The sequence below is a fragment of the Cyprinodon variegatus genome, unplaced genomic scaffold (genome assembly GCF_000732505.1).
Source record: "Cyprinodon variegatus isolate N-32 unplaced genomic scaffold, C_variegatus-1.0 Scaffold821, whole genome shotgun sequence".
NCBI lineage: Eukaryota > Metazoa > Chordata > Actinopteri > Cyprinodontiformes > Cyprinodontidae > Cyprinodon > Cyprinodon variegatus.
The window spans coordinates 212,695-227,472 of NW_015151274.1; the positions used below are offsets into that span (position 1 = coordinate 212,695).

Genomic DNA, 14,778 nt, shown 5'->3' on the forward strand with positions numbered 1-14,778 from the left:
TATTTCCCCAAATGACATCATAAAGAACAGAATTTTAAAACAGGAGGAACAAGGCAGAAAAAAAGTGAAAATTTTTTCTGGCTTTAGGACAAATATGACCGTTACACGTTTATGATGTTAATGACATAAAAAAGTGATGGTAACTAATGGCAAATACAAAAACAGTGCTTTTATTGGTTTTCTGATTAAATTACAATTGGGGATTATTTTTTTTTAACAGCTCTATTTGAATTAGATTAATTAACCGGTGTAGAAATGAAACGAGTTAAACTTCTGCGTAAATGGAAGAGCTTTTAGTTAGCAGGAACCTGTTTTCCTCTTGTGCAACGGTTAGCTTAGCAGAGAGAAACTGTTGGAGGCTAATTTATTTTAAAACGATATAAAGTCATAGCGAAACTACAGCTAACATGAACAGGTTGTTAGGAGCCGTTAGCATCCCATAATAATCCACAGTAAAACCTGCAGCGGCTGCAGTCTGAAGCTTCCACTTTATACGAGTCTCTGAATTTCCTTCCTATGATCCGAGTCTCGGGTTGCGACCAACTGACCTGAGAACTCTGGTGATGAACCACCACCAGGTTGTCCACGATGTTCAGAGCAAACTTCCCGGTGGTGTTCAGCTTCAGCACGTGACTCTTCTTACAGATCCCCTCCCTGCAGGACGACAGAACCACAGGTTGGATCGGACCCGGTTCTGCTCACACAGAAAGACTCTTTCCAGGTTAATATTTCCTGATTTTAGGCTCATAAAACATAAATGTATTAAAAACTTTATGGAAACAAATGATGTTTTATGAGAAGCTAATTAGATCGTTAACTGAGCATCGATCAGATAAACTGCTTTATTAATTAAAGTCCTCAGAGGGAAACTTTGAATCAATCTGACTGGATGATCTGGTTGATTCTCTCTAAAGTGACCTGAGATGATGTTAATTGGAGCTATAGAAATAAAGTGAATAGAACTGATGAGAAGCCTAGTTCCCGCCTCTAAAAGTCTGGTTTCAGCCAATCACTGTAACAAATGGAACAGCAGCAGACTCCATGAGAAACCACTTCAGCCATAGATTCTATCAAACAGATGTGACAGCAGCAGCTGGACTCCGCCCTCTGAGCCGCCATCTTTGTTTTGGTTCAGCAGCTCTAGGTTTCATCACAGGCACACGCCCCTCCTTTAACCATAATACTGCAACGTGATTGGCCGACCCGTTACAGTTTGGAGCTTTTGAAGGACGGCGGGACAAGATGGATTCTAGTGTTTCTGATCTCACAATTAACCACGAATAACGGCCAAAAATATCCAAACAGCTTCCCACAAACTTCTCTAGGCCCCGCCCACTTCCTGCTCCTCTACAGGAAACGGCCTCCAGGTGAGTGCAGGCTGCTTCCTGTAGGAGGCGGGGCTAGAAGAAGCCAGACATGCAGAAATCTGGTTCCTTTAAATAGATTTTCATGGTTTAAAATGAAGGAGAATCAGAACCGTAAGTGGAGGAACGGATCGGGCCGCCGTGCGTTTACCTGGGCAGGTGGTACAGAACCACCTCGGCTCCGGGGCTGTTCACCGTCCTGGAGTGATGCTTCAGGTACATGACGTACAGCTGGCCGTAGCTGAACACAGAGACAGAACCAGGGCTCAGTTTCAAACAGAACTCATCCGGTCGCCACGGAGGGCCCGGCCCATCGCTTACATGGTCGCCATGGCGATGTCCCTCTCAGACAGGCTGAGCTTGGCGGGTTTGGGAACGACCGGCAGCTCGATCTCAAACTTGGACATCTTGGTCATGGCGCCGTTCTGGGGAGGACAGATTTAAGGTGAACACCTACGGACCATCATCATCATCATCATCAGAGCGAGAGGAAGCAGACCCTGAAGGCGAAGGGCTGCAGGACGTTCCCCTGCACCGTGGTGGACAGCAGGATGACGGCCGTCTCCGGACAGTACTGGTACCAGTTCACGTTGATGTTCTGACTCTTCAGCAGCTTCAGGCTCCGCTTGTCTGGAAACACCTGGAGAGACGGAGACGCCGCTGACGCAGGCGGGACGGAAGCGCTACGGGGGAACCAGCCGGATTCGGGCCGAGGCTTACCTGGTAGAACTCGATTCCCTGGTCCGTGACGAAGACCACCTCGTTCCAGCTGGTCCAGCAGAAGCCCAGGACGCTGGCGTTCTTCGTCTGTGGAGGAACAGAGAGCGTCAGCAGAGAGCAGAACCTCAGGAAGCGGGCCGCTCGTCCGCAGAGACCCACCTTACACTCCTGACTGAACTCTGTGTGCGGATAGTCCGGGATGAAGTTGATGAAATCCTGCAGAGGCACAGAAGAACCGGATCAACAGAACCCTGACCGGGTCGGTACATTCGTCTAGAAACCAACGCCCCCTGAACTCACCACAGACTTCAGCGTCCTCTGCACAGCCAGGATCTTGTTCCCGATGGAGAACTTGATGCACTTCACTTCTCCTCGATCGTCCATCCTGGAACAAAACATCAGGATGGTCTGAATGTTTGGCTCTGAGCCTTTCTTTAGGGGGAAGCCGTTTTTCCCCCCCAGACTTGATGTACCTGAAGGCAACGCTGCTTTTGTCATCCGGCCCTTTAACCACCACGCCCGTAGCTCCGCCTGAACGCACCGCAAACACCTGCAGACACAGAACAGGACATAAAAACCCACAACCCTAAACAGAACCTGCTAGAAACATCAGCCATGGTTCTGATCCAGTCCTCCGGTCTCCCTGTCGTCATGGAGCTATTTTTGCATTTTCAATTAAATCGTAGAATGTAGATTATTTAGTTTAATCACTTAGAATAGGTTTTTGGTTAGGGATTCACTTGATTAGTTAATTAATTTTAGCATGTGATCCTTTTTCTTCTTGTAAGGTTTTATGGCGGCTAGCAAACTAGTTGAAGTATATTACCGCCACCAACTGATGAGTTAAACAGATAAATAAATAAAAAAATTTAATTATAACTTTCCGACTAATTTAAGCCAACATAATAAATAAATAATTCAATCAAATTTGTCCTCATAATGTCTAATTTATCATTAAGTTAGCATCACTGCCAGTTTCTGATGGTCCTACTCGTTTTATATATATTATTATTATTATTATTATTATTATTATCATCATTATATAGACCCAATATTTACTATTTTAAATGAACTTATATGGGGAAAATAAAAACAATATTGCTAAAAATCCCATATTCTACCACTAACTGTAGTTCTGCGCTCCACCAGTAGGGGGAGACATGTTCACATGGAGCTTCATGAACTGCGGGGATCATTGGAGAAAATAACCCAAACTGTTCAATGAAGCTTCATATCTATGCATGTCACCATCATTAGTTTAAACCACAGAGCTATCTGTTAGCTCGGTGCTTTAGCCGGGCGAATGCTAACAGGCTAGCTTACCTGCTTGTTAGCTTCATCAAAGAAGACGTTGTTGACGCTGGACGCGTGCTCAAACTGCACCGGGTTCTCACTGAGCTCCAGGTAATGCTCCTCAGCCATGCCGAACCGCCGGGAGCGCAACTTTAGCTGCGCTTTAAAGGAGAAAAAGAGGAGCGAGGAACCGGAAGACCAGCTTTGACCGGACTTCCGCGTTACACTTTCAAAATAAGAGCCGGGCAGCGAGCCGTTCCTCTGGTTTTATTTTGCCATTAATAGATATCGATTTAAATTAAAACAATAAATACATTAATAACTGCGTTTTGACTTTTAACTCAGAGTTTTAGGGCCAGATATCCTGATTAGTTTAAAATTAGTTTTATTTAATTTTCTTTTTTTACTTCACTTCCTGACATTTTCTTACTTTCCCTCCTTAATGATACTATTTCAGGTGTTTTGAGCCTCTTTTCAACGTTTTCTCCTGATTTTTACCTCTTCTGCCCAGTTGTCATGGCAATAGATGAAGCTGAGGATTTAGTTGGGAAAGGTGTTCATTCAGTTCTTTAGTCATCAAACTGCATTGGATCCCAGAGATTATTCATTACCTGGACCTGAAATAATCCGGAATCCCAATTGTTATTTGTCTGATTAGGGATTAATATGATAACGAGCATCGAGAGGAATCCACCAGTCTTACTTTGAAAGAGCTAGACCGGAAGCCATTAGCCAAGTCATGTGACCTGTCATGCATCACATGTCTGGTCCTGAGCAGGAATCACTTTATTATGGATATCTATGGCAGGAATGACCATAGATAATAGAAGTAGATCCCGCATCGATCGCTCTCACCTATAAGCGCTGACGTCATTCGGAGCGCCATCTTGGTAAGGTCGCCAGTTCCACTCAGTGTAAAATGTTGAGCAGGAACAGAATTTTAACTCGCTGAATATTGTACTTTATTTTCACGGTTGTTTTTTTTTGTTTTTTTTCTTGCTGAAAGCAAACAAATGTTTCACTGATGGATGCATGTTGCAAAGAACAGCCATTTTTTTATTGCTATGTATACAAATATATTTATACTTGTATACACATAACCCTCACTGCCTGTCCGTCTGTCTCTCTCTCTCTCTATATATATATAAAAAACAGTAAAAATGTCCACAGATGTATATTGGTCTATTCTTAAATACATTTGTAAAAACACTTTACATTGCAGGACTTTTATTTTCATTCCTTTTTTTAACTCCTGTCACTTATTTTTATACACTCTTTAAAGAAGGTACACTTTTCTATAACTATATATATAAATCTATCTCATACAAACAGTAATCCGCTGCACAGTGCAGACATCCTGCTGCCTAAACCAAATGGTTAGGATTGCAGATTGACCTCCCCAAGATGGCGATGCGGGGTCCACTCTTGTATCATGTTAATGGAAATGACTGTTAAAGAACAAACAAAGCCACGTGGTGATTCTTATGCTTCCACCTCTTTTTATTTTCTCAGGATGATTTTAACGACTTAAACATTTAGGATGTTTTCTCTCACAGCAAACCCGTTTCTCTACATTTATTCAAACATGAATCCTAATATTTTTACTTCATCCCACCCGATAAAATCACACATTAAAAAAAAAAACAGCAAAAGCAGCAAAATCTGGGCTTCAGGAGCCGATTGGTTTTCATCCGTCACTCCATGAAAACAGAGACTGAGGAGGTCCGACCACGACTCGTTAAAAGCTCGTTAATCAATCGGCGTCGGAGCATCTGAGCGTCTGATTGGCCCATCAGGTAACGACTGATAACCTTCAAGTGCTTCTGTTTTCAGCTTCACATCAAACAGCCATAAAGCAGGAGGACATGATTCCCTCTCAGCCTGCAGGAGACCCTCCCTCCTGCAGCCAGGAGGTGGCGCTGCATCCTGCCATGAAGCAGGCGGTGGGTGGGGTTCTGTTGGGGGTGGGGGGGATGGACCCAGAAGCCTCCTCTTGGGTCCATGTCCTCCGTACAACGTTGGTGACACGGCAGATCAAAGCGAGTCGGTGGTTAGGCGGGTCGGGGGGGATTAGTCATCGAAGTCGGGTTCTAGAGGGGGGCCGCCGTCCTCTGTCAGCGGGAACGTTTTCTTCCCTCGTCTCTGGATGTGATCCTCTTGCTTCTTCTCCAAGGCCACGATCTGTCAGGGAACAGAGGGGGAGGGGTTACTGCACGTGCTCAGAGCTGACGTTGTCACGGGAGACAGGGGGGGGGGCGACCTGGATGCTAAAGGTCAGAGTGGAATGCCGCCTTCAGGATCAACCTGCAGATTTTATACGGACAGAAATTTGCTCCATTATTTAAAACAAACAAAAGGCTAGGCTTAAACTTTCCTTTTTGATAAAGCTTCTAGTTAGAGTGGCTCAGGTTATCCTGATCTATCTCTATAGATCTGCTGCTATAGGCTTAGACTGCTGGAGGACATAGGGACCCCTTTTTCATCATTCGTTCTCTATTCTCCCTCTCTGGCTGCTCTGAAAGTTGGGGACCAGAGATCCATCAATCTGGGAGGAAATGAAGCCAAACTGTTAACTTGGACCACCAGAACCACGGCCCGTTACCTCAGCCATGAAGAGAGACTCGTCCTCGGCCACCACTGGGATGTTCAGGCCGGTCACGGCGTTGAAAAGCTTGTAGACGCTCATGGCCTCAGCCACCCCGCTCTTCTGGAAGAACTGCAACACAAGAACCAGAACCATCAGAGGCACGGGAACCAGAACCCTCAGAGGCACGGGAACCAGAACCCTCGGAGGCACGGGAACCAGAACCCTCGGAGGCACGGGAACCAGAACCCTCGGAGGCACGGGAACCAGAACCCTCAGAGGCACGGGAACCAGAACCCTCAGAGGCACGGGAACCAGAACCCTCAGAGGCACGGGAACCATCAATCCGATGGCTCAGTTGCTGCTGGTCTAAGTCGTTACCGTGGAGACATTTCTGCAGTCTCTGAAGAGGAACTCCAGCCCGTGAGGATGAGTCGGCTCCACCGACTGACTGACGTCAATCAGCCACACCTGGGGGGGAGGGGCAAAGGTGAGAAGAGAGTCTGATGGACCTGAACGGCGACAGGAAGCAGGACGCCTACCTTCCCCTGGTGCCACAGCATGTTGTATTCACTCAGGTCGGCGTGGACCAGGTTGCAGTCGTGGTAGAGCTGCTGCATCAGCTGAACGGAAGCATAAACTAATCAGTAACCATGGTGATGGAGGACCTCCCCCCCGCCCTGCCGGCGTCCTACCTGCACCACCTGCTGGTACGCGCCCTTCATCTCCTCACTGCCCAGCTTCACGTCCTTCAGTTTGGGCGCAGGAACGTGTTCCTTCCCGATGAACGACATCACCAGGATGTGCTTCTTCAGCAGAACCACGTCCGGACAGGGAATGCCAGCCTTCTTCATCCTGAGGAGACGGTTACCGCGGTTACAGAGAAGATGCTGCCGCGTGCCTCTGCTCACACGGCTGGGTTCTGGTACCTGCTCAGGTTGCGCATCTCCTTCTCGGCCCACAGGCGGATGATCTTCCGGGGGTTCTGTTTGCCGAAGCGGTCCTTGAAGCGCTGGTCGTCCTTGATGTAGCGGTCTCGGGTCTTGAACTCGTTCAGCGTGGTTTTGAAAACCTTCAGGACCACCTCCTCTGGGACGGGCTGCTCCTCCAGGCTGAGATACACACACCTCCGTTAGACCTCTGACAGAACGGCCGGGTCGCCTACAGGTCCGACCCACTCACCTTCCTCCGTCGCCGTGGAACACCACCGACTCTTTCCCGGTGCTGATGCAGCCGTTGATGTTCTCCAGGACGCCGGCGTTCACCATCTTATACATGAGCAGCCGGGTCCGAGGGTCCACGGCATGTTCCTGTGGAGGAGGGCGGGACAGTGAGCTCCGGATCGGGCCCGGATCGGCGCCGTTCTGGGGTCATACGTACGGCGGTGGAGTGCTCCTTCTTCTCGTGCAGCCGGGCGCTGCGGCGCTGCTCGCTGTAGCAGTGGCGCTTCAGAGAGTTGAACACCTGGTTGGACAGCTTCAGGTCCATCCCCAAACCGTCCCCCACCTGGACCTCCGGAGCGAACTGGACCACAGACAGCCGGTGGTTAGGACTTCCAGAACCAACGGGAGGTAAAGCTAACGAACTGTGTGCCTCACGTTGTCCATGCGAGCCGTGTTCTTCCGTCCGCACATCACCTCGTCGTGTTTGGTGGTGATGTTCTTCCCCTTCCCGCTGAAGCCTCTCCTGGGGGTCGTCTGAGGCTTGTCTGGAGAACAAACACAGGATGAGACGCCGCCTCGGAGCCGCCAAACGCCTGCGGCAGGTTCTTACCGGCTTTGTACGGGTCGCGCCTCGTGTCCTGCCAGTCCACCTCGTCCTCGGAGCTGTCGCTGTCCTCGTAGGGATGGACCATCCGGTAGTTCTCAAAGGAGATGGAGACTGAACACAAGCAGAGAAACACCTTAAAGGTGGAGAAGCGGAACTAACCGAACCCCATCAGAGTAACACAGGGATACGCCATGGACTCCTGGAAGGCTTGGAGGATATCGAAGATGTTTGGATTATCAGATTTATGATACTCAGATTTCTGGTGTCTGAATTTGGACGATACCTGATGTATCTACAGTCAGAGGATGTCGGCGGCAATTTGGGCGGTGATCAGGCTGCTGGCAGCGGATGACGCCCTCACAGAGGCTGTGACTGTTAGCAGGACCGTTAGCGGAGCTGTATGCTGGGTGTGATCGAACACAGTGTTATGTGCTTCGGGCACATTATGATTTTTGTCTATTTCTTTTCTTTGTTTTCTTACAGACTTTAGTTGAAGGATTTTTTGTTAATATATTTTGGGAGCTGAATAATTCTTTTGGCCAGTTAATTACGTTAATTTTTGGTGCCGTTGTCCGCCAATAAATAGGCTGGCTTTCGGCATGTTGGGGCGTTCCTTTCTATCCTCGCCTGGACGCCGCTTTTCCACCTGCTTCCACTTGTTCCACCGTGCGCGGTGCACGCTTGTCTTGTCGCTGCGGCCCGCAGCGGACGTTCCAGCCTGCCATGTGGTATTTTGGTTAGCCGTTGCTTGCTTTTTTTCTTGTGGTTTTGGCCTGGTGGGACCGGTTGTCCTATTTTCGATTTTTCTTTTGCTTAGGTTATTTTTGTGCTTTAGTCCGGTACCAGTAGGGGCTTCGACGGCGCTGTATAGGGTTGGCCCCCTGCTGTACCGTTTTGTTCTGTTTGATCGGCCTGCCAGGTCCAACTTTCTGTTGTTACTTTTGGGTTTTATTTTTTGATTCCTTTGGGGCACGGGATCTGAGGGCCTCTAACTTTATTTTTCTTCGCAGAAAATCAGAAGAAGCTGAGCCAAGAAAGCTAAAGAGGAGAGAATTTATAAATAAATTTTTTTTTTGAACCCTCATCTTTTTGTCTCGTGTCCTCAAATATGTTGTGCCCTTGGTGGACGTAACATGCAGCCTGGCTGTAGTGGTTGAACTCAAAGGTGAGGTTGGGATAATATCTTGGATCAGCACGCTCGCTTCAAGGCGGTAAAGCCCAACAAATATGGAATAATGGATTCGCCACGTAGAGCCAGCAATAAAAGACTGAAGGAAAATTCCTGCGCAGCCTGCTCTCCAAACAATAAGTGTTTTCTGGATTCAGTCTCCACCTTATCAAAATCTCCCCTGGATGTTACGGTAAAAGGACATAGAAGAACTGCTCCCCCTCCCCCACCCGAGAACATCTGGTGATGCATCCAGAACTTTAGTGCTGGTTGATAAAATTCCATCTGTAGCGGCTAAAATCCTATATTTTAGGCTACTGGTGGTTGCTGTTGAAAGGCGTTGGTTTTACGTGCGCTCACTTAAGATCCAGAATGCCGATCCCCCGTTTGACATAAAATAAAGTCATTTATTTTCAGTTACATGTCCAGTGCCTTACGGTTTCCGTTAAGATCCATATAAATTCGACATATATCCAAACCAAGCGCAGTAGAAAACTGTTTGCCTCAGCCTATTAACGACACCTGAACAGAATTGATGGTTGACCTTAAATAACCCATCCCCCCATCAGACAGTCAGAACTCAAAATAAATACGCCCCCTGGTGGCGACAAACACTAAAGGATTAATGGCTCCTACACCATCTGATCAAGGGTAATAACAAATTGAACGCACTTTATAACACAAAACTAATGTCTGAAATGATTGACCTTCATGTGGCTCCAGTCTCTGATGTTTTCCTTCTGATGAAATGTTTATCTCGTACTACATGTGCTTTTCTTGTTCCTTGTCAAGGATAAAGTGTGAAATGTATATATATATTGTAGCTGACAAATAAATTGCTTGCTTGTGACGGACCCGTTTAGTCAGATGAGCCCTGAAGGCTAACAGGAGGAGCCGCCCACCTTTGCTGTCTCCGTTGAACTTCTTCTCCTCGCGGCGCAGCTGATCGTCAAACTCTCTGTCGAACTGCATCTGCAGCATCTGGGCCAGCATCAGGTCGCTGGTGGTGTCTGCAGCGTCCTCCGACAGCAGCAGGTCCGCCGCAGGGCTGGGGGACCCAACAGAACAGAACCGGGTCAGGTTCAGCAGAAACACAGCAAACCTTCTGTTCAATCTAACATCTCTAGTGGGAGAATAATGAAGATCTGAAGGTCCTGGAGACAATATTCAGGTCCAGAACCGTTCAGAACCAAAACGCTAACTGCTGAGGATCATAAAGCAAACATGGGTTCAGAACCAGGAAACCGGACTCACTCTGAGAGCCCCGGGAAGGCGCTGTTCTCCTCATCCAGCTGTCGGGCCAGCTGTTCGCTCATCACATCAGTCAGAGAGCAGGCAGGCGGCGCCGGGCCCACCGAGCCCCACGGACTCTGCAGAGACAAAAAACAGGTCCAATCAGAAGCTTCTGCTGTCAGAACCATAAGAACTGGCTTTGAAACCCAAGATGGGATTGTAATCTGATTACTTGGCTGCCCCATTATTCTCAGTTTGATGCTTTAAAGAGACCCCCTGATCTGATTGGCTCTCCTCCTGATGACACCCGGCTCATTGTAATAAACCGATTGGATCAGCGAGAATGTGGAACATGTTCAGACATGCCCTGAGCTCATTATGGCTCCGCCCACAACCAATGACATCACAGTTACTGTTGGGAGCAGCAGGAAAACATTTATGGATGGTTTACAACATGTCCAGTTAAATGGGCCAGCTGGTTCTGTAATCAGAGGTGTACGGCAACCTGCAATCACTTCTAGTTCTATAGCTGTAGAGGAAATTAATATCCAGTTACACTCTGATTATTCTAGAATCACAGATCTACTCCGTTCTAATTAAAAATACAGTTAAAATCGTAAAGATCAGTTTATTTAACACGTAACCTGAAGCTCGTCTCAGATACCTGAACCTGTTCTCCCTGTCCTCCTTGGCCTCCAGGCCTCTGCTCTAACATTCCTCCTAAACATTAGACTGACTTTTATATTGTCGTTGATCTGGCCTCAGTAGAAATTCAATCTCTAGATTTCCTTTCATCCTTCAGAAAAACACTTCTATAATTTCAACAAACCTCCTTTGGGCTGTTTGATCATTTTCTATTAACAACAAACTCCTTAATTCATGTTCTCAGGTATTTATGTCATTATTCTTCAGACATCATCCAGACTACGACGGTGTATTAGGGCCAGGCTGGAGATTACTTTATTACTTCAAGAATAAAGTCGTAACATTACGTGAATAAAGTCATCATTTATGAACCTGTTTCAGAAAGAAAGCTTGGAGCTCCGCCCATCAGATGACGGCCACCCAGCTCCACCAATCAGCAGCCAGAGTCCACTTTGACATCCTGCCCAGTTTGATGCTGCTGCTAAAAGATTTCCTGATTGGTCAAACTGATGCTAAAGTAGAACTTCACATGATGCTCCACATTCCTCATTTTAGGGAAGAAAGGGTTGTTTATTTTTGTTTGTTGTTTATTCTTGTGACGTTACGCCTTTATTCTTGAACAACAAGTAAATAGAAATAAATAAACTCTCTATCCTGGCCTTAATACTCCATCATATCCAGACAACTGCTGACCACAATAAGAAATATTTAGTTCAACAACAAAAAATAAATAAATAAAAATTCAACCTCTGCGTTTGATTTTAATTTTAAAAGGGATCTCCTGTAATAAAATGTAAACACTAATTATTGCTCCATTTCTATCTCAGAGCTTCATTTATGGGCATCCATTGATTTTATTAAATAAGAGTCAAAATTTTTAACATAATTCACTGTAAACTAAACGGATTAGCCCAAAAGTTTAATAAAAAACTGGAAAAACAAGCTGAAACTTTTATCTTTATTGATGTCCTAATTGCTGCTCATATTGTTTGATGAATCATTTTAAATAAAGTTTATTGACAGCTTTTTTTAAGGGTCTGGTTCTGTTTACTGTTATTAATCCATTTAGCTTTAGTTTAATCTCCTCCGACATGACATCAGGAGGAACATTTAAATAAATACACTAAATATTAATAAATCCTTATCTTGTCAAATGTTCAAAGTTCATTTCCGTGTGTTTAAAGCCTGAGTCAGAGGCCTGACTCTAAGCTAACAGCTAACACCCATAAACCTGACCTAATTAAAAGCTGACAGGATAAAACATTAAAAGAAGTGAAGCAGCTTTAATTCTTACCTTCTGGGTTTGAGCTGCGACTCCTGATTGATCCATGCTGCAGATATCGATCAGCTGATTGGTTCTTTCTGGGGGAAATGGTGGCTAGCTGCGGAGCTAACTGGGAAAAGTTCGACACAGAAAGGCGGAAAACGGCGCAAAAATGGAAGAAAAGGCGAAGCGAGGCGAACAGAAAGCTGCTGTCTGAACGTCTGAGGAAGTCAGCGGTGAGAAAAATGTTCTAGAAGGATTAGAAGAAGGTTTAAATGGAGACGAAATAAGTCTGACAAGCAACTGGACACGGTGAACCTTGGAACGGGAGGAAATACGTCACTGTTTAGCTTAAATACCTGCTGCCTTCACAATAAAAGCATGTAAACTGCAGGTTTTATTTTGATACTTCAAATATAAAATACTGGAAATAAGATTATAGATAGATAGATAGATAGATAGATAGATAGATAGATAGATAGATAGATAGATAGATAGATAGATAGATAGATAGATAGATAGATAGATATAGTGGCACTGTTAAATTCACTCTAATATAAATCAGAAAGAAACTCCCGTTTAAATATTATCTTAACAGATTCAGCTAAAATAAAAATGTGTAAAAAACAGAATGATTAATTTCCTAATATTCAAGGCAAAGAACTCAGATTAAACAAAGAAAGTCTGACCGACATCACAATAAAGGAGTGCGCGTGCTCGCTCGCCCCCGTCTGTCCGGTTTAACTCATGGACGCGCATCATCAAAGCTGAGACCAGCAGGCGCGTGCAGGTGCGTGAACGTTAAAACGGAAACCCGGGGAGTCGGATTATCAAAATAAAAGCATTACGCTCATAATTTAAAAAAGAATTACAAGTTTCTGAGATAAAGTCCATTTTAAACGGGTCAAATGTTACTCATTTATTTATTAGGTTTAACACCTTAGATGGACATAGTTTTATATGATTACATTTAAACACGTTTCCTTCTATTTATCTTTATTTAACTTACTCAGACTTAGATTAACTGAAATAAAATTTCACATTTCCAGTCCATAACAGTGTGGGAGGAAAGACAGGGTGCAAAATAAATAAATAAATAAAATGGTCATTATTATGATCAGTTTGATGCAGAATCTGTGACATGATTTAGAGTTTTCTCAACAGTTCATCAGTGTGATGTCGGTGGGGAAGAAGCTGCTGCAGAACCTGCTGGTCCTGCATTAAATGCTGGGAAGCCTCAGGGTCAACCTAAACTGTTCCAACAGGAACAAGCACAACATCCATATTTTCTAAATAAAAACCAACTATACTTTCCTACAGCTTTCGCTAACAAATAGACACATATATTTAAATATCATGATGTCTAAATTAAAGTTATAGTGGATAACATTTCTGGGTCGAACATCTTTTTGAATGCATTACATAGCTGCTTTTATCAAAAATTGCTCTGCATAAAATTAATATTTACATGCACTAATATCTATGTTAAATTGTTATTATTAAAGTAGCAGACTCCTAGATGACTTACAGAAACATAATTTTCTCTTAACTTCCTATAACACAAAACGTAGCTCTGAAAAGAGCAACAATTCTGTATATATCAGCTTTAATGTTAGTATATTGATGTGCATCATTAACCACAGCGTTTTAAAATATCAAGTAATTGTTATTATATGGAAAAATTAAAATGTTTGATAAGTTTGAACATTCCGCTTTGAGATGATTAGTGCTGCAACCGTCTGTATCAGAGGGGGGGAAATGGTAGGGGTGGGCATTGATTGGCCATGGGCACCCCTGGCCCCCCGTCTAGCTCCGCCCCTGGCAGAGTGGTAGTCTGTGGGACTGAGTGGCCCCCAGCACCCTGCGCCGCCACGGCCCAAATAAAGGTTCATTCTACGGTTCATCTTAGATTATAATTTTATTTCTTTGTGTGCATCTCGTTAAATTAAGTTTTTTTTTATTTTTTTTTATTTTAAGATCTAAGAAAAATCTTTTTCCCAATTGATATTTTTCACCCTCCAGCTTTTATTGTTAAAGTCCTGACCGGAAGCTACCTGGCTTATTGACGCTGCTTTGACAACCTTGAAGCGTCCTGACGTCTTTTCTGGGAGCACAAAGTGAACCTGCTCCTCCTCCTCCTCCTCCTCCTCCTGCTGCGCATTCACACGGACTCACAGGCGCGCGCCTCCTCTCGGACACCTTCAGGATTTATTCTTTCATTTCCTTTATTTTTCTTCTTTATTATCATTTTTAACCTTTTTTAAATCTTTTTATGCGCGGGATGCAGACCTCCTGCTGCTCCTCCTCCTCCATCAGCATCAGCTCTACCGGAGGGCCGATGGGCCAGGCAGGATGGCCAGGATTCAAGCAGCGAGCAGGTCTCTCCTCCAGATGAAAATAGATTCCTGATCCTCCTGGGAGATGTTTCTCCTCCTGAACCTCCTCTGCTCCCTCCGGTTGGATGCAGCTGGAGGTGCTGCTCCTCCTTCACCTCCCAGTGAGGATGGATGCTCCTGCTGGAAGGAACCGGTTTCCTCCTGAAGGATGCTGCCCCCCTCCTCTGTGAAGATATTCCTCACACAGGAGGACATTTCTGCTCCTCCCTGTGAGGATGGATCCTCCTGCTGCAGGGAGCTGCTCCTCCCTGTGAGGATGGATCCTCCTGCTGCAGGGAGCTGCTCCTCCCTGTGAGGATGGATCCTCCTGCTGCAGGGAGCTGCTCCTCCCTGTGAGGATG

At 45.4% G+C, this 14,778-nt stretch overlaps 2 protein-coding genes across 2 annotated transcripts in view; both read right to left on the reverse strand.

The window, feature by feature from the left end:
• Positions 1 to 3,589, reverse strand: part of LOC107098903 (chromosome unknown open reading frame, human C18orf8) — a 13,875-nt gene extending 10,286 nt beyond the window's left edge. Inside the window, exons 1-9 of the mRNA XM_015396792.1 lie at positions 3,408 to 3,589; positions 2,558 to 2,634; positions 2,385 to 2,469; positions 2,244 to 2,300; positions 2,085 to 2,171; positions 1,864 to 2,004; positions 1,686 to 1,789; positions 1,516 to 1,605; positions 549 to 654 (exon numbers count right to left, since the gene is read on the reverse strand). Of these exons, the coding sequence (XP_015252278.1) occupies positions 549 to 654; positions 1,516 to 1,605; positions 1,686 to 1,789; positions 1,864 to 2,004; positions 2,085 to 2,171; positions 2,244 to 2,300; positions 2,385 to 2,469; positions 2,558 to 2,634; positions 3,408 to 3,506 (846 nt within the window). The 5' untranslated portion in view covers positions 3,507 to 3,589. The remainder of the gene's footprint in view (positions 1 to 548; positions 655 to 1,515; positions 1,606 to 1,685; positions 1,790 to 1,863; positions 2,005 to 2,084; positions 2,172 to 2,243; positions 2,301 to 2,384; positions 2,470 to 2,557; positions 2,635 to 3,407) is intronic.
• A 1,264-nt stretch (positions 3,590 to 4,853) lies between these two features.
• On the reverse strand, positions 4,854 to 12,385 carry riok3 (RIO kinase 3). The gene is made up of 13 exons (XM_015396793.1): positions 12,072 to 12,385; positions 10,154 to 10,269; positions 9,802 to 9,947; positions 7,735 to 7,842; positions 7,560 to 7,669; positions 7,342 to 7,485; positions 7,144 to 7,271; positions 6,891 to 7,073; positions 6,657 to 6,816; positions 6,504 to 6,584; positions 6,343 to 6,432; positions 5,980 to 6,093; positions 4,854 to 5,558 (listed from the first exon to the last, which is right to left on the reverse strand). The coding sequence occupies exons 1-13, from the start codon at positions 12,105 to 12,107 to the stop codon at positions 5,448 to 5,450; spliced, it is 1,527 nt and encodes a 508-aa protein (XP_015252279.1). The 5' UTR covers positions 12,108 to 12,385; the 3' UTR covers positions 4,854 to 5,447.
• Positions 12,386 to 14,778: the final 2,393 nt, after the last annotated feature.